At 34.0% G+C, this 24759-nt stretch overlaps 1 protein-coding gene across 2 annotated transcripts in view; it reads right to left on the bottom strand.

Moving 5' to 3' along the window:
• Nucleotides 1-1856: 1856 nt before the first annotated feature.
• LOC127702033 (uncharacterized) overlaps nt 1857-24759 on the bottom strand; it is a 110795-nt gene continuing 87892 nt past the window's right edge. Inside the window, exons 6-7 of one of the 2 annotated variants that reach the window (XR_007982270.1) lie at nt 5189-6021; nt 1857-2859 (exon numbers count right to left, since the gene is read on the bottom strand). Coding sequence is in view for 1 of the 2 variants with exons in the window: in XM_052206044.1 (XP_052062004.1) it covers nt 2276-2859 (584 nt within the window). In the remaining variant the exon portion in view is untranslated. The remainder of the gene's footprint in view (nt 2860-5188; nt 6022-24759) is intronic. The other variant, XM_052206044.1, reaches the window with a different exon arrangement.

Below are 24759 nucleotides of genomic sequence, written 5' to 3'. Positions count from 1 at the left end.
CCTAGATTGGAGGTATAATACAGACAATTGTTCCTTCTACTTAAAACTTAATAAATCTGTTTTAAATGCTAACATTTACGTTGATGAAGAAATATTATGAAATTTCTAATTAAATAAGATATTAGATGTGTCGATGGTGGCACGTGCTTAAAAATGGTACGACACTAAACTGTATTACTGACAATACCATGTGGAACACGATCATGTTTAGTCTTCATCTAGTATAGTACGTTTATAAAATGGAAGCATAGTTGTATAACAACAATTTAGCGTACAATGTATAGCCAGGACCCAGTACTTGGTTAAATGGACAAATATCGGGGAAATGTGTAATTTATATATATCTAGTTAATTCATGTGCAGTTTTGATCAGTTCTAAATATGAAAATAAGAAGATGTGGTATTATTGCCAACGATACAACTCTCCAAGTTAACAATTGTATGTCTCCGTACGGCCTTCGACAATGAGGAAAACCCATATTGCATGGTAAGCAAAACACGGCCCCGCATCAGCATCATGTGTTCAGACTTGGTACATTAGACTTAATAACGTTAGTCTTGACATTCCCCTTCTGATAGAAAAACAATGACGATTGGACCATGAATATAGGAAGATAGCTAGCTCCATGCGTATTGCATTCCCTAATGCATTAAAAACTATAAAATATTGATAACCTAGATTTACTCTAGAATTTACGTCGTCGGAATAAAAGACATTCGTCTCGTCTTCAGAAAGATTCATCGCGAATCACTAGCGGCATTAAAAAACAACTCCGGAATTAATTTAGAGCTATGCTGTAAAGAAAAAGGTGACCCACAACATGTATCAAATTATCCGATAGTCCTCGTGTAGTGAAACTCTTGAGAAATTGCTGATGAACATCAAATAATAAAACAAAGAAAGAAATAGATTTGTCGATATATTTTAGAATCCAATATATTTAACCCTTCTTTAAAGAGGTATCACTAAACTATGTTATGTATTCTGCAAGTAACTCCAAACAGACAGACAGGTTCAACTTTAAAATACGCATTAACAAAAATCCCAGTAACAAATAGTCTCTCTAGTGTGGACAGTGTATAACTTGGGTATGAACTTTTAGGTAAAGTAGTGATTTGGTCCAGTTTGAAAAGGTCAAAAATTAGTATGTCTGATGCTGTCAAACTGACTTACAGACCCCCTTAACTTAAAATTGTCCATATTTTGAGTTAGAGCCGATAGACTTTTCTATAATTTTGATATAATTTGTCCCAAAAGTAGTACACTACACTGTAAAAATCTTTTTTGGATAGAGCAGGCGCGATTTTGTTAATTTGCGTGTTTTGTCTAAAAGAAATGCACTACGAAACAGTGTTCTCGGGCCATCATAAAGTACATGTAACTTAAAACATAACCATGACAACTAATTGCTGATCCTTAAAAATGAACCAAGTGACCGAAGATAATCGAGCATCTATCGACCAAACACTATCTCGTCAAGAAATCTGGATTTGTATCGGCTGTAAAATAAGTTAACTTAGGTCCAGCGTGTCCCATGCGACATTGATACAGACTTCTAGATCACTTTTTGGGGAATTCCCCTTGAGAAAATTCTCTTAATAATTAAAAGAAACAAAACCTTTTACGTTGCTTTATCATATGACATAGAACCATGAAAATATAAAGATATAGTTCCTTGATATTGCACAACACAGGGCATCCACTACGAAATAGTATCTACCCAATGTAGATATATACAACAATGCATATTGTATATATCTATTTTACACCATACCCGACGACGGTAGAATATAACTTCATATTGCTTCAACCTTGCAACAAGATTTAACGCGGTTAACCGGCGATACATAAAACGCTAAATTCATTATTTAATTCATTTATATGTTTTATAGGAAATATTCATCTACTCCATGTACTGATTCATCGTATTCTTCACGTTGTGAATCACTGAGAAATTTTTGTAGAACATCGTCTTTCTTCAAAAATGATAAAATGGAGGACGGAATAGATTTTTCGTTATATTTTAGAAATCTGATATATTTGAATCCTTTATAATGTGAACACAAGACTCTCCTGCATATTTTCTGCAATGACCTAACATGTCGATACCATTGTATATGTTTGTCAGGTGGTGTATATGGAATATTTTCAATTTCTAACCATTCCATTGCCCCGTTTGTTACAATATCTTGGATAGATGAAAGGTCCATAATGTCAGAAAGTATTTCCAAAATTTCGTAATAGTTTAAAAGCCTGCAAGTTATCAACCAATGCTTAACTGACGAAACTGAATTCGATGTCACAATCAAATAAAAAAAAAAAGCGGCAATCTCTTCTGGCTGCATAATAGCAATGTTGAAGGGAATTGAAAGTCCCTTGCGGGTTTTCTCCTCGTAGAAGAAAGTATTTCATAAGGCGGTCGTCTCCATATTTCCACGTGTTAGTCAGACTGGTATCGGAATCAAATATCACGTGTCCGTTTTTATACAAAAGATGTTCCACACGAACTTTATCAATCATATCGGTCCATGGGTGTCCAACGAAGCATACTGCTAAATCTATCATAGAATCTTTTTTCATCTTAAACTTTTTGTTTGATACCTCTGCCTCTGACAATACCTCTGAAATTTCGTGCATGTTTAATCTCTCAACCCAAGAAAGCAAGCTAATTCCCAAATATTTTGCGTTAATTTCAAAGCCAAATTCCATCAGAAGAGAAAGGATAGTGACGTCACCTTCAAATGCAGCAGCAGCTACAATTTCAGCCATTAAAAACCTGCGTTCTTTCGTTCTTTTATTGATGAATTGGGCACAAAAATCTGTTTTCTCCAGAACGATTCTCAACTCTTTACTCCTTCCTGCAATTAAAACCAAAGTTCCATAGAAATATAGATCGATTATAGATAAATAAATAACTATTATTGTAAGTGTAAGAAATAAAGCATAAACTTTCGTCCCTCATTAAGTAAAATTTTTTTTTTAAATACTTATGAATTGAATGCTTTGTTTTGTAATTCAATTTGGGTGTTTAAGCGTTAACCGAAGCACATTTTGTATGAAGAAGCGCTTAATACTAAAAACGAGCATTGATAAACCTATCAAAAATTACAAAAAGAGGCATTCAATTCTTATCATTACATTTCTATGCTACATCCATGAAGTATTTGAAACATATCTTCCTTAATGGGTGTGGCCTGTTATCTATTTTGCATGCACAGATATTTCTCATATCACACCACACAGAATGTGATACGAAAAGGAGATACGAAAACTGCGTAAATTTGATTGGGTTATCCAGCATCATGAGACGATCAAAATTACGACATGTTCATTGGCTATTCGTTAGATCACTGACGACTTTCAAAGGGTTAAGACGATATACATTTCGAACATGGCAATGGACATATGCTATTTCGTCTATTACATTGTACATGTATATACAAAATACTAAAACTTTTGACCTGAAAATCTTCTTTTTGTCAAATTTTAGTATATTCTGAACACAGGTATGTGTTTCTATTCATGGGAAGGTCGACTGTCCATATGTTATAGAAGAAGGTGGAACTAAATATTTTTTAGGTCACGACCGTCTCCGCTTCGGACGCTTTTTGTTATCTTTAAATCCCTACTTTATATAAATGGATTCATTGAATATTTTCCTTTAACACTAAACAAATTTTATATCCCCCTTAATGTTCCTCTTCATGGTAATTTAACTATTATTCACTAAAGCATGGCGTAAACTTGAACTACTAACTTGTCAGTGTATTTACTTGAATTTTGGATTGCCTCTCGATTATTGTCAGTCAATCAAAAGCTTAAACATACATGTACTTCAATAATTTTTCCAACAATAGATAATTACAAATTTGAAAGATAACTACAAATTTTATATGTGTAGTTTGATTTTAAATTACTTTAATGCCATCATGATGCAAATCGAAATAAAGTAGGCCCGCAATTGTGCATTAACAGTTTTTGGTTGGTAAAATGACCGATAGCAGAATAGAAAGTGAAATCACAAAAAATACCGAACGCCGAAGAAAATTCAAAACGGAAAGTCCCTAATCAAACAGCAAAATCAAAAGCTCAAACACATCAAACGAATGGATAACAACTGTCATATTCCTGACTTAAACCATAAACCAGTAAAAAGTGGTGGATTAAACCTGGTTTTATAGCTAGCTGAACCTCTCACTAGTATGACAGTCGCATAAAATTCCATTATGTTGACAACGATGTGTCAACAAAACAAACAGACAGATCGCACGACCAAGAATATTCCCTTTGCTATGAGCATCCATCATGTCTTGCTTGCTGTTCGGTGTGAGCCAAGGCTCCGTGTTGAAGACCGTACTTTTACTTTTACAGATCGTGACTTAGATGAAGAGTTGTATCATTGGCACTCATACCACATCTTCCTATATTTACAATGTATATAATATGTAAAAATGTCAAAAATTGGGGCACAGCAGTCCACATTGTGTTATAATCTTAATCACTATAAAAACAAATAAATGTTTAACAAAGAAACACAACAAGTCATATAGACAAAGCACATTAGTAAAAATGAAAGACACGAATACAAGAACTTACCAGAGCACAATAACACAATGATCGGATGTATAAGTACAGAGCCACATCATATGTAACAAAGAAACACAAAAAGGCATATACACAAAGCACATTAGCAAAAATGAAAAACCAGAATACAAAATTTACCATAGCACAATAACACAATGACGGGATGTAGAAGTACAGAGCCACGTTAAATGGAAGATGTATAAATACAGATCGAGCCACGTCAAATAGATGTGTTTTTGCATTTACAATCTGTAAATAAAGTAAGTTCACAACTTTACAGATGTTTAAATCTCATAAATCGTTCAAGAAGACAAATCAAGGTTCCAAACAAATCACATGAACTCACAAACATGACAAAGAAACGAAAACAGGTGCATCTACAGGTTCAGCGTCCCTTTCTATGCATGCATCACCCGCCGTGTCAAATGAAACAGCTTTAACAGTATAACTCGATAGGTCTACGTTGAAAATGTATAAAACAGCAAGAAAGGCATCCAAACGGAGGGTAAACAACGACAACTCTTTGGCGGCAGGGGAAATCACAAAGACCTTTTTAAAGTTCCAGTATTGAACAATTGCTTCTATATTGTCAATTTAACGTACCTGATTTCAGCAAGAACCCTATCAGATCGAGGTATCTGAAAAACTCCACACCCTTCACACGTGCAAGTGAGTAAATATCATCGTCATTGCCACATAAAATAGCATTTTTGATATCATAGAACCAGATTGTCGAAACATCTCCTTTCGCCAAATGATAATTGTCATCAAGGTTCAACAAATCAATCAAGGTGTCATAATGCTTATGTTTATAGCATTGATGTTGATATTTTCTTCATTATCGAACAAGTCCATTAAGCAGGAATAAGACTTAGGTATCGTCGTCCATGTTAAACCATTCATTTTGATATTGTCTTCAGTATTTGTGCCGATGACGTCGATGTTTTCAGCAGCAGACCACATTAAACTTGGATTAAACGATGCTATAGATTTTGCTAAATTGGGTAGTTGATGTACGACGGCTAATAAAACTGGTGAAATTTTGTGTTTCAAAGAGATCAAAAGTTGATTCGGAATTTTTATATACGGACTTTCAAAACAATATTGTATTAGTTTTTCTTTTCTAAATAACACTGCCAGATGAATCCAGTAAAAAACAGCTGTGCACTTCATGGCATTACGAACAGGATTGATATTCTCCAACTGTTGAGTATATTTAGACAGTTCTGCAGTTAAAAAGTCTTGATCATATTTCACAGCCATGCCACAAAGCTGCATTAAAACATGTGGACACTTTCCATAACGAATACTTAGTTCCAATCTTTCATTTATTTCCTTTAATGCGATATTTTGATTCCATGCAAGTTCCAGATCGCTCGAACAAGAACATTTCCTTTGCTTTGAGCATCCATCATGCCCTCCCTCTTTAAATGTTTCTGAAATTTTCAAGCATATTCTATGATTAACAGAGACAGTTTCAATACAACTTTGTGTGTTGATAAAAAGAACAGATTATAAGTAGAAAAAATATTATGTTGAGCGCATCATGACAAGACACAAATATGTCAGCGCATGCGCATTGAATAAGAGAATACTAAAACGACTGTGTTCACAGTATCGTTATATATAACTTTTATTCAACAGAAACAAAATAAGCTACCAATTTCAGAACTCTGACTGACAAATGGTCTATCCCAATTTGATTCTTCATATATCGGTACCATACATAAACAAAAAATCTGTTTAAAGGGGCACTAGCTACGAGATATAAAAAATTATAAAATATGATTTTTTTTGTTCAATCATTAATTTTAGCGGCCATTATTGTCTAATTTTGTCAAAATAAGCAAATAAATATTGATGATGAATTATTCACTTGCAACCTCATTGAATCCGTATTCATGTGAACTTCAATTTAACCCTTTAGATAGAGTTGGATAACGCATGAGTTGTGTGCATGTTTGATTATTTAAAGGAAAAGAACGTCAACATTGAAAGTAAACAAAGGTAATTCATTTAATTGACTGATTCGATCCTCAAAAAAATCATTCTTATACAGGTAAAACTGATGATTAACGTATATTTCTAATCTATAAATGAAATTAAATAGACCTAGAAGAATCCAATTGCACGAGTTGCGCTATCTATTTATATCTTTATTTATGTTTATATCCCTTATATGGGCATCGGTGGTTTTCGGGAGGTCAACTCGACAGTTAATTAGATGGCGTCTAGACTAAAATACACACAAAACGAAGCTACATATTATCGACCCTTTGCCCTGTAAATTGTTTATTTTAGATTTTTTTTATAATTTGGATAAGTGTTTTACATTGTTATATAACAGATATGAGAATTTGAGTCAAATCGGTGAACATGAACTTGACAGCTAGTGCCCCTTTAACACCAAGGATTGCGCGGCTAAGGAAATTATGGTCACCTGCACATATTTAGTGCAATAGTGTGGACTGTGTAGGAAGTCTAAATACGAAGCCATATCCGGTTGGAATTGAAATATTTAATTCGTGTTAATACCGCTTTCAAGAAATTTTCGGATGTTCCATAGGTAATCTTTTGCAAGAAACGTTCTATCCCTACCCCGTATTACTCTTTTGCAAGAAGTGTCATATCACATTTCCCGCCCCTCATCCCGGACGACTTATTTACATAACCAGTCTCATTTAATCTTTTCTTTAACCTGTTCTCGTCCTGAAAATACATGCAATATTTCCCACTGGACGTAAAGCGAACACCAAGAAATTAATGCACAGCATCTTTTTTTTAGAGAATACAACACAAAAATAGCATTATAATATGATTACTGAATACATTTATTTACTTGACATGAGTCGTACCACTAGTGAAAAAGAAACAGCTTCCGCCGATGGAGAATCTGAGTTCACCCTCGTTTTAAGCGTAGTTAGTTTTGTTCAAATTCTAGTTTTCTGTGTATTTTTTTTATTTGATTGTGGATGTAAAAAGTATCGATTAATTTTAACTTAATCGTAAAAACCCGATTTAATGTATATACGAAGACGATTGCACACCATATGTTCCAAGAAATTTGCGGTCGAAGATTGTGGGATGAATCATATAAAATGGTTAAATATAAAATTTGGATGTGGTACATGTATAATTGTCAAGGAGACAGTTACTATGAGGCGTCGTTTTTTGATATCAGGAATTCAATTTATTAATATTAAGAAATATTTTTTTATATCAGAAAATAAGGAATAAATAGTAAAACGGCGCCTCATAAGTAATCAGTACCAATTGACCAAAAGATGTAACATGTGACAATATTATTGTTATTATAACTATAGACCAATCAAACCCAACTTGGTTTAATGGCTATTGCCAGACTTTTAGACTGCAATTGGAGTTCAAATATTATTCTATATAGCCGTGAAACGATTAGAGTATCTTGATAATGGGAACCACAATTATATAAGACATTAAATTTCATCACAATTTGAGGTCTAATTTCAATAAAAATCCCAAACCACGTTGTAAATGTCAGTGTTTTGGGACGAAAGGTATTTGGGCCGAAATGTTATTGTTGTTTGAGTGGTTTCTTTCCCCACTCTTATTTTTATCCAAAAAGAACGAACATGTGAACATGTGAACGAATGTTTTTGATGTTTCAACTAAATAAATAACGATTAGCATCTTGGTCAGAGGAACAAGGTAATTATTTATATGTATGTTTAACGTGCAAATGTTCCTGACCATGAAATAAATGGTATTTTCTAGATAAATGGTGCTTATAACGGCTCGTAAAATGCAAACATGTAAACGTCCCATTCACTCCTGATATTTCATTTTTATTAGTGTTTATTGTAATATACATTTAATATATATTATTTTTAGACTATCTTTGCAAGTTATGTGTAATTTTACCTATCTAAAATTCCGTTTTATGAAAGTTTTGATTGTATTGAACCCCTGTTCAAAAAGTGGATTATCTCCCTTTACCCGCACATTTTATGGTCAGAGTTATCTTTCTTTAACTATCGTAAATTGTAAAATTATGTTTTTGAAAGGGTTAAATGATTTTTGTGAACAATTTTAAGATTTTAAGGTTTTAAGATGAAAACACTTAGTTAATTCATGATTTAGTATTCAAATAAGCTTGAATATTTTTATCAAGCACACATGGAAGGTTTATGATTATTATAGGGAAATATTTGATATTTGTGTATAATTCTATGATTTCAACCATGATATTTATATTGTTGATACTTTGAACTTATCGATCAATGACGATTGCTTTATTGAATTTATACGGAAACGAACACAAAACATACATGTTATTAACGAACAACAGGTTATTAGTGATTAGGTTTATTAGCACCGCTATACATGTACTGTATTTGTAAACGATATAACTTACCTGCCTTGTTATGTATATAACTACTAAATCCAAATAGTATGGAATTTTTTCTTATGATTGTTATATTTGTTTTTTGTAGTTCTTACGGTTTGATGTGAACGAAGTAACGAAATAAACTACATTCAAATCAGTCTGAGAATTTTATTAAGACCAAGACCCGCTACAGTAAGAACTTGCCTTTAGTCATGGATCCTGGTGACAAAGTCAAAGAAATAACAGATATTGGTTCCCAAAAGGATGATAAAATTGCTGAAGATAACAAGCAAGATGAAACACCCAATGTTTTTAGTGATCTTTGATGATCAACAAGAGAAGTGAAATACACTGAAAGAATGTCTGAGTACCGACAGGAAGAATTCAACAAAAGAAAACAGAAACTGATGACTATTTTCGACAAATGGAAGGATAATGTCAGAAAATTTAGAAATCTTCTTAAAAGAGAATGCCAAGAATCTGTTCTTGTGGATATTATTGATTCAGTGAAACATTTAGAATCATCTGTGGTAGAACACTTTGAAGATTTGCGCACGTTGGGAACTATAACACCAGACATAGCAAGGAAAGTTGATGCATGTGTTGCAATAAGTGCAGACCTATTGAAAATTGTCAATGAACGATTATGTGAAATTGAAGAGTTTGATTTGCCTCGTGAAAAGGACCGCCTTAGAAAGTTGAGAGAGAATGATTATGCAAAATCTATATTTAGTGAATCTGCTTTAACAGAAAAGAGTAAAATTTCACAAAAGATGGTTGATGCTTCAGTGGAACTGGCCGCCAAAACAGCTGAATACAAAATGGTACAAGAAGAGGAAGTGCAACGAGCAAAACTCATCAAACTTGAACATGAACAAAAAATTCAAATGCAAGCTCAACAAAGTGAGCTGAAGAGGATAGTTGCTCGTAAAGAGCTTGAGATAGCCAATGCTCGGCTTGGTGCTTATAGTCGGATGACTGAATTAATACAAGGACAAAATGAAGAACCAGGAGCATCAAACATTTTGCAAACTAGAGTTTCCGAATCAAAGGTCTTGCCAACTCGCATTCCAGAAACAAGCATCTTGCCTACTACAGTTATGGAACCATACTTAACATCCACTCATCAAAATCCAACCATTTACAATACTAATAACGGTGTGCCAAATATACAGAATAACATAAGTCATTTGCATGAAACACATACAGAAACAAATGTAACTACAGACACGAACAATAATTCAAACGCACTTGCTAAGGCTCTTGCTGAGTCAGTGAATCTTAATCATTTGCCAGTGCCAGGGCCAAACATATTTAATGGTGATTCTTTACAGTATATGGAATGGAAAACATCATTCAAAATGCTCATTGATCGTAAAGGTGTTCCTACAACAGAGAAGATCTTTTATTTAAAGAAATATGTTGATGGAGCCGCTAGAAAGGCGTTAGAGGGATACTTTTATAATAATAGTCAGACTGCTTATGACAATGCAAGAAAGGTTCTGGAGGAAAGGTATGGACATCCTTTTATAATATAGAAGGCCTTCCGAGACAAATTAGCATCCTGGCCTAGAATAGCACCTAAGGATCCTATAGCCCTTAGAGACTTTGCTGACTTTCTGCAAGGGTGTAGAGATGCGATACCTCATGTTCCAAGTTTAAGTATTTTGAATGACTGTACTGAAAACCAAAAACTTCTTAACAAACTTCCAGACTGGGCATGTTTTAGATGGAATCGAGAAGTAACTCAAAGCCTTGATATAAGTGCGATATATCCCTCCTTTGACAAATTCGTAAATTTTGTTGTCAAAGAGGCAAAGGTTGCCTGCAATCCAATATCATCACTTTATGCCTTGAATGATAATGAACGAAAGGTTTCAAGAGACCCAAGAACAAACACCAAAGTGAAGGTTTTAGGTACATCAGCCTCAAATGACACCAGGCCTAATAACGGCACATCTGCCAATAAAACATTAGTTTGTGAATACTGCAAATAGGTTGGACATTATATCTTTAAATGTGAAAGTTTCCTGCCTATTTCTATAGCAAATAAACGATTATTTGTGCGTGAAAACAATTTGTGCTATGGATGCTTACGTAAAGGCCACTTGAACAAAGACTGTAATAGGAAACATACCTGTAATACTTGTAAAGGCAAGCATCCATCATTCTTACATGAAGAACGCCCTCGTGTTAGACAACAGTCATCAAACCTGCCAGATTCAAATGCTGTAAACAACGTAGAGTTAAAACAAGCAAGCTCTTTATGGGTTAGTCAGAATAACGGCCAGAGTACATCTATGATCGTTCCCGTGTAGGTGTCTCACAAAGATAAGCCTTCTAGAGAGATTCTTACATATGCATTACTAGACACTCAGAGTGATACAACCTTTATCCTAGATGATACAGCCGCATCACTGCATATACCATGTGAACCTATCAGACTTAGTTTATCAACAATGACCTCTCAGCATACTATTATAGAAAGCTCAAAAGTATGCGGTCTACAAGTTAGAGGATTCAAATCGTCTGAAAGTGAGAAGGTGACAATAAATAATGCTTACACCAGGGACTTTATCCCTGCCGACCGTTCGAATATTCCAGAGAAAAACACTAAGGACTGGTCTCATCTTAAGGGGATTACTGATGACTTACCGCCATTACAGTCATGTGAGATAAGACTTCTGATTGGCTATAATTGTCCTCAGGCTCTAGCACCTAGAAAACTTCTTGGTAAGGAAAATGAACCGTACGCAGTGAAAACTCAACTTGGTTGGAGTGTAGTTGGTTACTCGGAAACCATATCAGATGGATCTTCAATCAAAGGTGTCACACACCGTACGTCAGTGAAGAAGCTGCCGCTTTGCTCACCTAAAGACCTTATAAATGTACTAGGGTCAGACTTTGCACAAGATAAGGGACACTTAAGTAAACAAGTATCTCAGAATGATATATGCTTTCTCTCGATTGTGGACAATGGTATTAATCAGCTTGATAACAAACACTTGGAATTACCGCTTCCTTTTAAGGAGAGACCTACGTTACCCAACAATAAGCCTCAAGCAATTCAACGACTTGCTCATTTGAAACGAAGACTTACAAATGATCATAAGTACTATGAACAATACAAAATATTTATGCGAGAGATAATTGAAAATGGAGATGCAGAACTCGTACAACAGGAAACAACTTCCGGTAATGTATGGTACTTGCCTCACCATGGGGTTTACCATCCGAAAAAACCTGATAAACTGCGTGTTGTGTTCGACTGTTCCGCCAAATACAAAAACGAAACACTAAATCAACATCTGCTCACAGGACCAGATCTCATTAACTCTTAAAAACTCTTAAAAACTTGTTAATGACGCTCAAAGAGTATGTGTCAACGGTGGATTACGTCTTCATAAATTCATTTCCAACAGAGTAAATGTAATGGATTCATTACCGCATTCTGAACGAGCATCAGGCGTCAAGGACCTGAATTTAGCATTGGAAAACTTACCTGTTGAAAGAGCACTTGGTGTGCAATGGTCCGTAGAGGAAGATGTATTCTCATTTCAAACTTAAATTCAAAATACACTACCTACTAGGAGAAATATGTTGTCAATAGTTGCCTCAATTTTTGATCCGTTAGGATATGTTTGTCCATTCTTGATGAAAAGAAAACGTATCTTACAAGGAATGTGTCAAAACGGCGTAGGGTGGGATGATATGCTCCCTAATTCTATGAGTTCAGAGTGGCAAAATTGGATTGACGACATTCCCAACCTACAGTATGTGAAGATTCCTCGTTGTCTCAAACCGGCAGACTTTGGTCAACCAACCTCAATAGAGCTACATCACTTCTCGGATGCAAGTACCCAAGGATATGGACAATGTACGTATATAAGATATGTAAGTGAAAATGAAGTTCATTGCTCATTACTTTTTGCCAAATCAAGAGTTACTCCACATAAAGTAGTTACAATTCCGAGACTTGAACTTACCGCTGCAGTGCTATCTGTCAAAATGTGTACATGTCTTAAAGAGGAACTAGATTTGCATATAGACAAGGAATACTTTTGGACAGATTCTCAAGTTGTATTAGGATATATTAACAACGATGCTCGACGATTTCATGTATTTGTGGCCAATCGTGTTCAGCTTATCCGAGAATGTACTGATCCAAAACAGTGGTTCTATGTGACATCTGAAAATAATCCTGCTGATTATGCTTCAAGAGGCCTCAATGCAGCTGACATTTCTAAAACAACATGGCTAACTGGTCCTTTATTCCTATGGAAAAGGCAGATTGAAACAAAAGACATTGTTACAAATCTGCAATTAGGTGACCCAGAGGTTAAATCTATAAATGTAAACACTCTATGTACAAAATCAGATAATGTTTTTCCCAGTATCTTGGAAGGACTAAATAAATTCTCTTGCTGGTCCACAGCAATTTCAGTCATAGCTAGACTACAAAGACTGTCTAATGGAATTAAAGGAAAACAATCACCATCAGTACAGGAAAGGCAAAGAGCTGAAATGACTATTCTTAAACTTGTTCAGGAGGACGCCTTTAGCAACACAATCCGTATTCTTGAATCGTCAACAACGTTATCGTCAACGAACCACCTTTATCCGCTTGACCCAATTCTTGAAAATGTACTTTTACGTGTTGGAGGTCGTTTGAGAAAGGCTGATCTTCCTTCTCAATGTATTCATCCGATAATTCTTCCGAAGGATAGCTATATCACACAATTGATTCTAGCACATGTTCATCAGAATACCCAGCATCAAGGAAGAGGGATAACTTTGAATAAGCTAAGATCACATGGTTACTGGATTGTCGGAGGAGGCAAAGTTGTTGCGAAATTCATTCGTCAGTGTGTTGTTTGTAGAAAGCTTAGACGCCCTACCGAAACCCTGCTTGACGATATGTCAACTGATGCTTTCATAAATGCTCTACGTTGCTTCATAGCAATCCGTGGAACGGTTAGACTGATCCGCTCAGATCAAGGGTCAAATTTCATTGGTGCTAAGAACGAATTTGAACGGGAGACAAAATTGGCCAAAATAGCATCATTTCTTGTGGAAAGACAATGTGACTTTGTAATGAATGCTCCGTGTTCAAGCCACACTGGTGGAGTATGGGAAAGACAAATTCGAACAGTGCGAAATATTCTCAACTCAGTATTGATGTTGTGTCCAGGAAGATTAGATGATTCGTCTTTGCGAACTATCTTTTATGAGGCGATGTCGATTGTAAATTGTCGTCCTCTAACCGTTAGTGAAATAGAAGATCCAAAGGCACCTGAGCCTCTTACTCCTAATCATATTCTCACATCTAAATCAGATATACCATACCCATCACCAGGTGAAGGAAGACTTATATCTTAGGAAACGATGGAGACGTGTTCAGTATATTTTAGAACAATTCTGGGCAAGATGGAAGAAGGAATACATAGCCCAAATTTCTCTTAGACAAAAGTGGCATAATGTTCGCCGTAATATGCAAATAGGCGATGTTGTTCTCGTTAAGGATATTGACCTTTCTCGCAATCAGTGGCCGCTAGCTAAAGTTGTTGATGTGAACACAGACGATGGTGGACTTGTCAGAAGAGTAAAACTGAAAATTGGCAGAAAAGACTCTGCGTCATCTTCTGTTCTTGAACGAAGTGTGCATAAATTAGTCTTGCTTGTAGAACATGTTGAAAATTAATCTGAGCTTATTTGCTTAAGATTTTATGTACCGTGTCATTTTTTAAAAGACTTCCTTTGCTAAGAGTATTGGTCAATGAAAGTAGTATTTTGCATTTTGTATTTGTACATACTTTTGCATTTTTTTTTCATACATGTATTTTATTCAAAACACTTCATTTTGTGTAAAAAATCAATTTTGATTTTGGGGGGAGAGTAAATGTCAGTGTTTTGGGACGAAAGGTATTTGGGCCGAAATGTTATTGTTGTTTGAGTGGTTTCTTTCCCCACTCTTATTTTTATCCAAAAAGAACGAACATGTGAACATGTGAACGAATGTTTTTGATGCTTCAACTAAATAAATAACGATTAGCATCTTGGTCAGAGGAACAAGGTAATTATTTATACGTTTGTTTAACGTGCAAATGTTCCTAACCATGAAATAAATGGTATTTTCTAGATAAATGGTGTTTATAACGGCTCGTAAAATGCAAACATGTAAACGTCCCATTCACTCCTGATATTTCATTTTTATAAGTGTTTATTGTAATATACATTTAATATATATTATTTTTAGACTATCTTTGCAAGTTATGTGTAATTTTACCTATCTAAAATTCCGTTTTATGAAAGTTTTGATTGTATTGAACCCCTGTTCAAAAAGTGGATTATCTCCCTTTACCCGCACATTTTATGGTCAGAGTTATCTTTCTTTAACTATCGTAAATTGTAAAATTATGTTTGAAAGGGTTAAATGATTTTTGTGAACAATTTTAAGATTTTAAGGTTTTAAGATGAAAACTTTTAGTTAATTCATGATTTAGTATTCAAATAAGCTTGAATATTTTTATCAAGCACACATGGAAGGTTTATGTTTATTATAGGGAAATATTTGATATTTGTGTATAATTCTATGATTTCAACCATGATTTGTTGATACTTTGAACTTATCGATCAATGACGATTGCTTTATTCAATTTATACGGAAACGAACACAAAACATACATGTTAATAACGAACAACAGGTTATTAGTGTTTAGGTTTATTAGCACCGCTATACATGTACTGTATTTGTAAACGATATAACTTACCTGCCTTGTTATGTATATAATTACTAAATCCAAATAGTATGGAATTTTTTCTTATGATTGTTATATTTGTTTTTTGTAGTTCTTACGGTTTGATTAGAACGAAGTAACGAAATAAACTACATTCAAATCAGTCTGAGAATTTTATTAAGACCAAGACCCGCTACACACGTCAATTTTAAAATTGGTAAATGCCAAATATATATAACTAATTCGCCAATGGGACAAATATCCACCAGTGACCATTCTTTTTAAAACGAGGATAGGAACAACCTTTAATCAAAAGGTTCCAATACGACAAGATGTGAACAAAAGTAATGATAGAAAAACAAAGGATATTGGGAATCCACCCATGACACAAAATCAATACATGCACAGCAAAAGAACACACAAAAAGCAAAGGAACAGCACTTTTATTGCTGTTCGTCATCTCAATGTAACAGTGAGGCCTAGCTTCAACATGGAGCAAAACAAAAAACAAACAAAAAACGCTCAACTCACTGCACACGTGTATCAACTTTATAGTTAAAAATAAATAATTACCGAACCAAAACATGCAGGAAAACATCCATGGATTTGTATGCATTGGCTGAAAAACGACATCCTCAGGTTGGTCTCGAATTGCAAGAAAAAAATCATACTTTTCACCTCTTGTCAGCTGTTTGCGTTGCAAATCTAGAAAACAATATGTTATAATTATTTAGGACTGACAGCTAGATACCATAAACATACTAATGTATACACAGGTCAGAGTCTGAGCTTGTTTGGCTATATGATATAAAAACTAAATTGACGAAAAAAGATGATTTATTCAAAATCATAAAATGCAAAAAAAAAAACATTTTGCAAATAAAACATTTGACATAAAAGTTCATAATTAATATGAAATTATAATACATAATTAATACGAAATTACATCAACTAAAATCATATCAATTGAATAAATGACAAAGAATAGCAAAGGTGGGGAGAAAAATCTACCCCACTAATAAACATAAATACATATCTAAAGATAAAGATAAAATTAAGGGAGGTATGTGGGTGGGAATTATTCACAAATTGATTGATGAAAATTACAAGTTAACACGCCAAAGGCTGATGATAATGGAAGTGACCACAAAGCACTTACACGTGAACTCTTGCTAACCCCGCAAGATCAATGACCAATAGGGAAGATGTAATCCAATCATGCTCTGGTCATAAATGAATTTTCTCTGCACGTGAAAACATGTTATATAATTTCAACAATTTATCGTTTCATTAAGTAGGACAACTCTGACCCATTGACCAGACCAGTGACATCATAAATTTACAGTATAAATACTGAAATAGCTCTCTCTTTATTTAAGTCTGAGCATAGATGTATACATCTATGGTCTGAGTAATAAACAATTAATACAGAATTATCTTCTCTGCTGTCTTAAATGATTTTATTCAGCTTAATTTTCAATTAGCAAATAAAATTGGTTATTTAAAACAGATACGTATATTATTCTGGTGTTTATATGTAGTTATTGACCTTTGTATGTTATAAGGAAATACATGATTATGTTATACTTCATATGTATTATAATGAGACGTACAAATCAATAAGTAAATACAATACCTAAGCTAAATATATAATTTTATATTATATGAAAATACTGTAATAATTAACTTACCGTTATAACGAATTTGGTCGATTCTCTTTTCTTTAATTTCATATTTGGATTTACATGAATTGATTCCCATGATCGAATAACAACAAAATATATGTTTAACCAGATGTTTGTAAACAGATCGCTGCGCCACCTATACTAAACAATCAAGAGTTGAACAACCTTGAATATAATAGTGTGACAGCGATTAATAGTATCCTTTTTATGTTTTATTTTGTATTTTTATAACTTCCATTTCAGCGAATTATTTCAATAAACTATAAAAATATTTAATTTGATCTAAAGTTGTTAAAATATTTTGAAGACATTTTCTGAACTCATTACGCTGTGGCTTTCCGTTTTCCAATTTTAGTCCCCGCTATGGTGTAATGGATAATTGACCATTGAAGTATGTGATTGTCCTGTATTGAACCCCATACAGTTAGTATATGACGTTTTCATGTACTATTGGTCAGTACAGTGAGTACATTTCAGTTCTGCCGCATTGGACTTTTCGATGGTATTCATTGGGTAATTTGTACATTATTTTCTATTGGCTCTGTCTTGCTATTTTTCTTACGGTTTTCATTGTAAGGTTTATATTATTTGGAACTTTCTTTGGAGTTAGAAGTAATTTGTACCTGACTATTATTCTGGACCTTTTTGGACATTTTTGACAGTAAGTTTTATACATTTTGTAAAGTAGTGCTCTTTCCGATAATATATTTTGAACTATGTTTTGGTTAGAATAATTCTCACATTTTTGTAACTGAGTGTTTTATAGTACATCTTATAATTTACAAGCTTAGAATTATTACGATTTCATCTATTGTAAATATAGCTATTCTTGTGTATCTTTTGAAATTGTTGAATTTAATTTATTGTCTTGTCAAGATGACATATCACTTAATTTATATATTTTTAATTGGCCTGAAATTGAATAGACTTTGTCACAGTATTTTGAATGTTCATTTTGAACATGGGTATTTATAATCGTATATTATTTTCAGAACATACCATATAGTGCCCTGGAATAATTGTATTAGTGTTTATGGCAGTGGATTTTTATAACTCAATCCCACATATTGGTAAGGATTAATTCATTGTTCATTTGGTAATAGTGAATATTCTGTTCAATAACTAGGATCTTCATGCGGTTAAAGTCATCAAGTTTGTGACCAGACTGTCTGAAATGCTGAGAAACTGGGAGAAGTGGCTTCTTAGAGATATCACTCCTGTGGCTTCTTAGAGATATCACTCCTATGGCCATTGAGTGGTTTGTGGAAAGGCTGCTTTGACTCACCAACATATTGGAGGCCACAAACCGAACATTCTAGAATGTAAATAACATTCATTCTTTTGCAGTTAACATTGCAAAATATCCTATAGTTATTTTCGGTTGCCTTACTGTGAAAAGTTGATGAGTGATGCATCTGTAGGCAGCATTTGCAGCGTTTTTCATCACACGAACGACATTCTCCAGAAGTACTTCTATTATCAGACACTTCAGCCCGCACCAGCAGGTTCCGCAGACTATTGGGTTGCCTAAAAGCTATCATGGGAGGCTCGGGAAAAATCTTGGATAGTTTGGAATTCTTTTCAACTGTTTTCCAACGCTCACGAATGACACCGAAGCTGTTTTTGAGAGATTGGTGGTAAGTAAGAACACATGGAGTCCTTTTATTTTTCTTTTTATATTTGTATTCTAACAGTTTACTCCTTGGAATAGTTTCCGCTTTCTGAAAACCTTTTTGGATAGTTCTGTGTTTGTAGCCCTTCTCTTCAAGCGGGTTTCGAGTTGACGTAGTTGTTTTTTCGTTGTTTCTGTGTTGGAACATATTCGCTTGACTCTGAGTGCCTGACTGTACGGGATGCTCTTAGTACAATTAGCAGGATGGCAACTTTTAGGGGACAGATATTGGTGAGTGTCAGTAGGCTTAGAATATAGATCAGTGGATATGATGCCATCTGTGAGCGAGCTGGAGGTATCGAGGAAGGTGATTTTGGATTTAGATTTCTCATGAGTAAATTTAATACTTGGATGTATGTTGTTGGCATGAGTGATGAAAATATCTAAATCCTCGTCACATTTACACAACTATCCCAGGTTAAAGGGGGGGAGGGGGCGGCAAAATATTTGTCAACACGATTTAATAACAACATCTTCGTATAATACCATCTTATATTAGTATCGTTGTGCAAATCTCTAGACTTATATATATATATATATATATATATATATATATATAAAGTGCCTAGAAAATCAACCTAACAATGTTAGAGTAGATTTGATTCTTTACTTCCTCCCCAAGCGGGGCTGGAACCTGTACTTTTCACTTCATACTTATATATATATATATATATATATATATATATATATATATATATATATATATATATATATAAACGCCTAAAAAGTGTACACAACAACACCAATAACAAAAAAAGGAACTATAAATGTAATTATTTATAAATATTTCGGATAACAGATATCCTTCATCAGTAAATATGATTGTGATGTTGAATGAATCATATATCAGTCTACTTAGATTAAACTATACAAATCTTGAAATTTATACAATAAAAATGTCAAACCGAACATCAGGTAAGACGCTTGCACAATTCTAAATATGTGTTAAACACGACATAGGTTATATGACTAATTACAACAGAGAGTTCAAATATATGCTTTAGATAAAAATAATAATGTGCGATATGAACTAGCACAATCCTAAAGCTTTAACGGTGACGACAGTTATGATGCTACAAGAACGATTGCGTCAATAAGAATTCCAAATAAACAGCACTGAACGATCTAAATTTGTAAATATTTCAAATTTGACAACGGTAGAGTAGTTGCAACAGAGTCTGCGTATTTAAACATCGCAAACAAACGGCCGTTAAAATATAATAATAAATTTTCACTAAGGTTAACTAGTTGAACGTGGCTTGGTACTTTTACATCCCTCAAAAAATTAAGCAATTTAAATTGGTATATTCAACAGATTTATTTTAGAGATGAGTAAGGTAAAGAAATAGAAACAGAGACTGTAATAAAAAGTAATACAACCCAAATGTGAAGCACTGCATGGAGTCGAACTACATCTTTTCATTTATCCCATTTGGTGCCAAAGTTGTTAATTTTCTTATCCAAAATCTTTCCCGAGTGAGTCTATCCTCCCTAGACCAAGCAGAGTTGTGGTCAATGATTGTAATGGTCAGTCGATTGAGATCTGCCTTAGTGTGGCCAGGGGATCTCAAATGTCGACTGAGAGGGAGGTCTGGCTTGCATTGGTAGTCGCTACGATGACAGTTCATTCGTTTGTGAAACGGCTGTTCTGACTCGCCAACATACTGTTTACCACATTTATACTGTAGGAGATACACAACATTTGTAGTCTTGCAATTAACATTGCAAAATATGGTGTATTCTGTACCAGTGGAGTGACTGTTAAAAGTCTGGGTAAGAAAAGGTTATTCCAATATATACATAATAATTTTCTTATATATATATATATATATATGTTAAAATATACTTTTTCACTCTTTTGGTCTTTTGGAAAATGTTGTTTGTGCTGTATTTAGACCACTCTACCAAGAAATTTGTTTTGCATGCACACGTATAAAAATTGCGGTTTTTATCCAACGCAATCATAGGTTTGAACGTTGTTTTCAATTTAGACTTGTTTATATTTTTTTGTTTGGGCTTGTATTATATTTGCCTTCGGGTTTATATGATCCGTTCATCCTATTTTGACTCTTCAAAATTCAAGAGTCAATCCCAAATTGAGGTAAATCATATGGCCTTCCAAATACCGTTTCGATTCCTAACATCACTGAAGAGACATTTATTGTCGAAATCCGGATATGGTGTACAAATTTTTGCACCTTATGTTTGCGGTATACCATCTTTTCCGCAAGTTTATTGTTTTCTGTTTGGTATATTATTAATAAATTAAGATCCATTTTTACATCTGGTGATCTGTTTATTTGGCAATCGCCATGGCAGTAAGCAGGGTTTAAGAACATCCGTTGTTCGACCTGCTAGTCAAATGCGTTTTGTTAAAATATACTTTTTCACTTTTTTGGTCTTTTGGAAAATGTTGTTTGTGCTGTATTTAGACCACTCTACCAAGAAATTTGTTTTGCATGCACACGTATAAAAATTGCGGTTTTTATCCAACGCAATCATAGGTTTGAACGTTGTTTTCAATTTAGACTTGTATATATATATATATATATATATATATATATATATAAGAAAAATAATATAAGATAATGACGGTTTCAATTCATCACTTTTACTAGCGCTTTCACTGCTTTCACAGATCTTCAGGTAATGTGACTTGTATACATAAATGTTATAAAACAATTAATTGACGTTAACAATAGTTTGACGTTAACAAATACAAGAGAGACTACTAATGTCATTTTAAAATTGGAGTAAAGTCTTTAAAATGTTTCGTAAAAATTAAAATATTATTTATCATTTAATCCCGGGTTGAGAATGTTTGTGAAGAATTCTTCTTTCTTCTTCCGGAGAAAATCATTTTGACGATTGACCATATACAACGGAAATATTTTAAATCGTCCATTAGAACAACGATGGAAATGGTCGTTAGCCCTGATGATTGTTAAATCTTCATGGTTGGTTTGCTGTCTATGTACAGTCATTCTAGTCCGCAGTTCTGTTTTTGTCCCTCCAATATAGAATTCCTCACAATTTGCACATATGAGAGAATAAATGACGTTTGAACTTTTACAAGACATATTTTGTTTAACTGTGAAATGCTTTCCATTTTTGAAATAAATTGAACTTTCTTCTATTAAATCTGGACATGTCATACATCGTTTATCGGTACATTTTCTAACAATAGGCAAAGTTTCATTATAGTCGAATTTTGAAGATGTTAAATATCGTTTTAGACTTTTTGACTGTCTTTTACTGTTGATAATCTTCTTTTTTTGTAATACTTTGTCCATTTTTTCACTTTTGTGTAAATTATTTTCAATTTGTCGCATGAAACTAAATATATCATAATCTCGTGGGTTATATGTTGTGACAAACGGGATAATTTTGTCTAAACTGTTTGATGATTCTTCGGTTGTTTCGGATCGCCGTGATTCTGTAATGATTGGTCCTTTTATCAGTGCCTTTTGAATTCCGTAATCTATCACTTGTTCCGGATATTGCTGCTTTTTTAAATACACTTTTAATTCTTTTAATCTTTTATTGCGTAATAGTTCTGTACTTGTTATGGTAATTATTCTTGACGCTAGATTAAAAGGTATATTTAATTTTACATGTTTTGGATGATTTGAGTAAAAATTTAAATACATATGTGTATCGGTGTCTTTAGAAAAGATATCTGTGACAATTTCATTGTCTTCCGTTATAAATACCAAAATATCCAAAAACGGCATTCTGTTGACATTTCTGTTAATTGAAACGAATATGTGGGTTTAAAGAATTTAAATCAGAATGAAAATCTGAGACAGATATATCCGAATTCCAAATTATAAAACAATCGTTAAGAAAACGTTTCCAGTTTTGACGTAGGTAAATGGCAAAGTCATTTCCGTATTTGTGGTCCATTTTTTTTGTATAATAATTGTTCCAAATATCCAAGAACTAAAGTACTTTTAGGGGACAGATATTTGTGAGTGTCAGTAGAAAATAGAACTTTGCCTATTGTTAGAAAATGTACCGATAAACGATGTATGACACGTCCAGATTTAATAGAAGAAAGTTTAATTTATTTCAAAAATGGAAAGCATTTCACAGTTAAACAAAATATTTCTTGTAAAAGTTCAAACGTCATTTATTCTCTCATATGTGCAAATTGTGAGGAATTCTATATTGGAGAGACAAAAACAGAACTGCGGACTAGAATGACTGTACATAGACAGCAAACCAACCATGAAAATTTAACAATCATCAGGGCTAACGACCATTTCCATCGTTGTTCTAATGGACGATTTAAAATATTTCCGTTGTATATGGTCAATCGTCAAAATGATTTTCTCCGGAAGAAGAAAGAAGAATTCTTCATAAACATTCTCAACCCGGGATTAAATGATAAATAATAGAGAAGTTTAGCAGTTGAACGTGTGAACGGGTGAAATACACGTACAAGTATACATACACGTACACGTTCATGTCTAATAGATGGCGCAACTTGTACTGGTACATGTAAATACAATTCAACGGAGATTTCGATTGGGCACGATTATCGAATCGGGGAATATCATTCATCGGCAAGATGGCCAATTTTCGTCTGCTAGCTGCAATAGATGAGGAAATAGAGGACGAGTTGTTGCTTCTTTCATGTTATAAGGACAATTCAAATTCAGGAGATGCTTTTAATTTTGAAGAATTATCTGCAGAGGCTTGCAAAAAATTGTTCCGTTTTGAAAAAGATGACATTCCAAATTTATGTACAGCCTTGGGTATCCCAGATTCTTTTGTATGTGACAACCGAACGGTGTGTTCCGGTCTAGAAGCCTTATGTCTTTTATTACGTAGATTAGCTTATCCTAGTCGCCTTTCAGACCTTAAATCTGTATTCGGCCGCTCTGAAACTGCTGTCTATAATCATTAATACAGTATTGAACTTTGTCTACGATGCTCATAACCATCTCTTACATGATTTAAACAGTAATTGGTTATCGCACAGGCATTTACAGGAATACGCTGACGCCGTTGCAGCTAGAGATGCACCTCTTCTTAATTGTTGGGGTTTCATTGATGGGACCGTTCGACCCTTATGTAGACCAACTACAAATCAGCGCATTCTGTTCAATGGTCATAAAAGAGTCCACGCTATAAAATTTCAAAGCATAGTTGCTCCTAATGGACTTGTAGCAAACATGTATGGTCTGATTGAAGGTCGAAGGCATGATGCCGGTCTACTCCGAGAGAGTGGTATTTGTGGAGAACTTCAGACACATATGACAACCCCAACTGGTGACATTTATGTTATTTACGGTGATCCGGCTTACCCCATGACTACACACATCATAAAACCTTTCCGAGGAGGAGTCATTTCAGCAGCACAGGCACGATTCAACAAGAAGATGTCTGCCGTGAGAACATGTGTGGAATGGACTTTTGGCAAAATTTTGACTTTGTTTGCATTTTTGGATTATAAGAAAAACTTGAAGTTGTATTTGCAACCTGTAGGGAAATATTACTTGGTTGGCACTATTCTTGTAAATTGTCATACTTGTCTATACGGTAGCGAGACTGGACATTATTTTGACATTGATCCACCAAGTTTGGAAAATTATTTGTCTGGATGAAGCTATATACACTACGTGTAATTCGTTTTTGTTGTACAATTGATGTGAATTTTGTCTTGAAAATAAAATAAATATTGTTGAAAATATTAAATCTTAAATGTC

The sequence above is a fragment of the Mytilus californianus genome, unplaced genomic scaffold, assembly GCF_021869535.1.
Source record: "Mytilus californianus isolate M0D057914Y unplaced genomic scaffold, xbMytCali1.0.p SCAF_1, whole genome shotgun sequence".
In the NCBI taxonomy this organism is placed as follows: Eukaryota; Metazoa; Mollusca; class Bivalvia; order Mytilida; family Mytilidae; genus Mytilus; species Mytilus californianus.
Note: the sequence above shows the minus strand (reverse complement) of the source record. Positions and strands in the feature narration are given on the sequence as shown.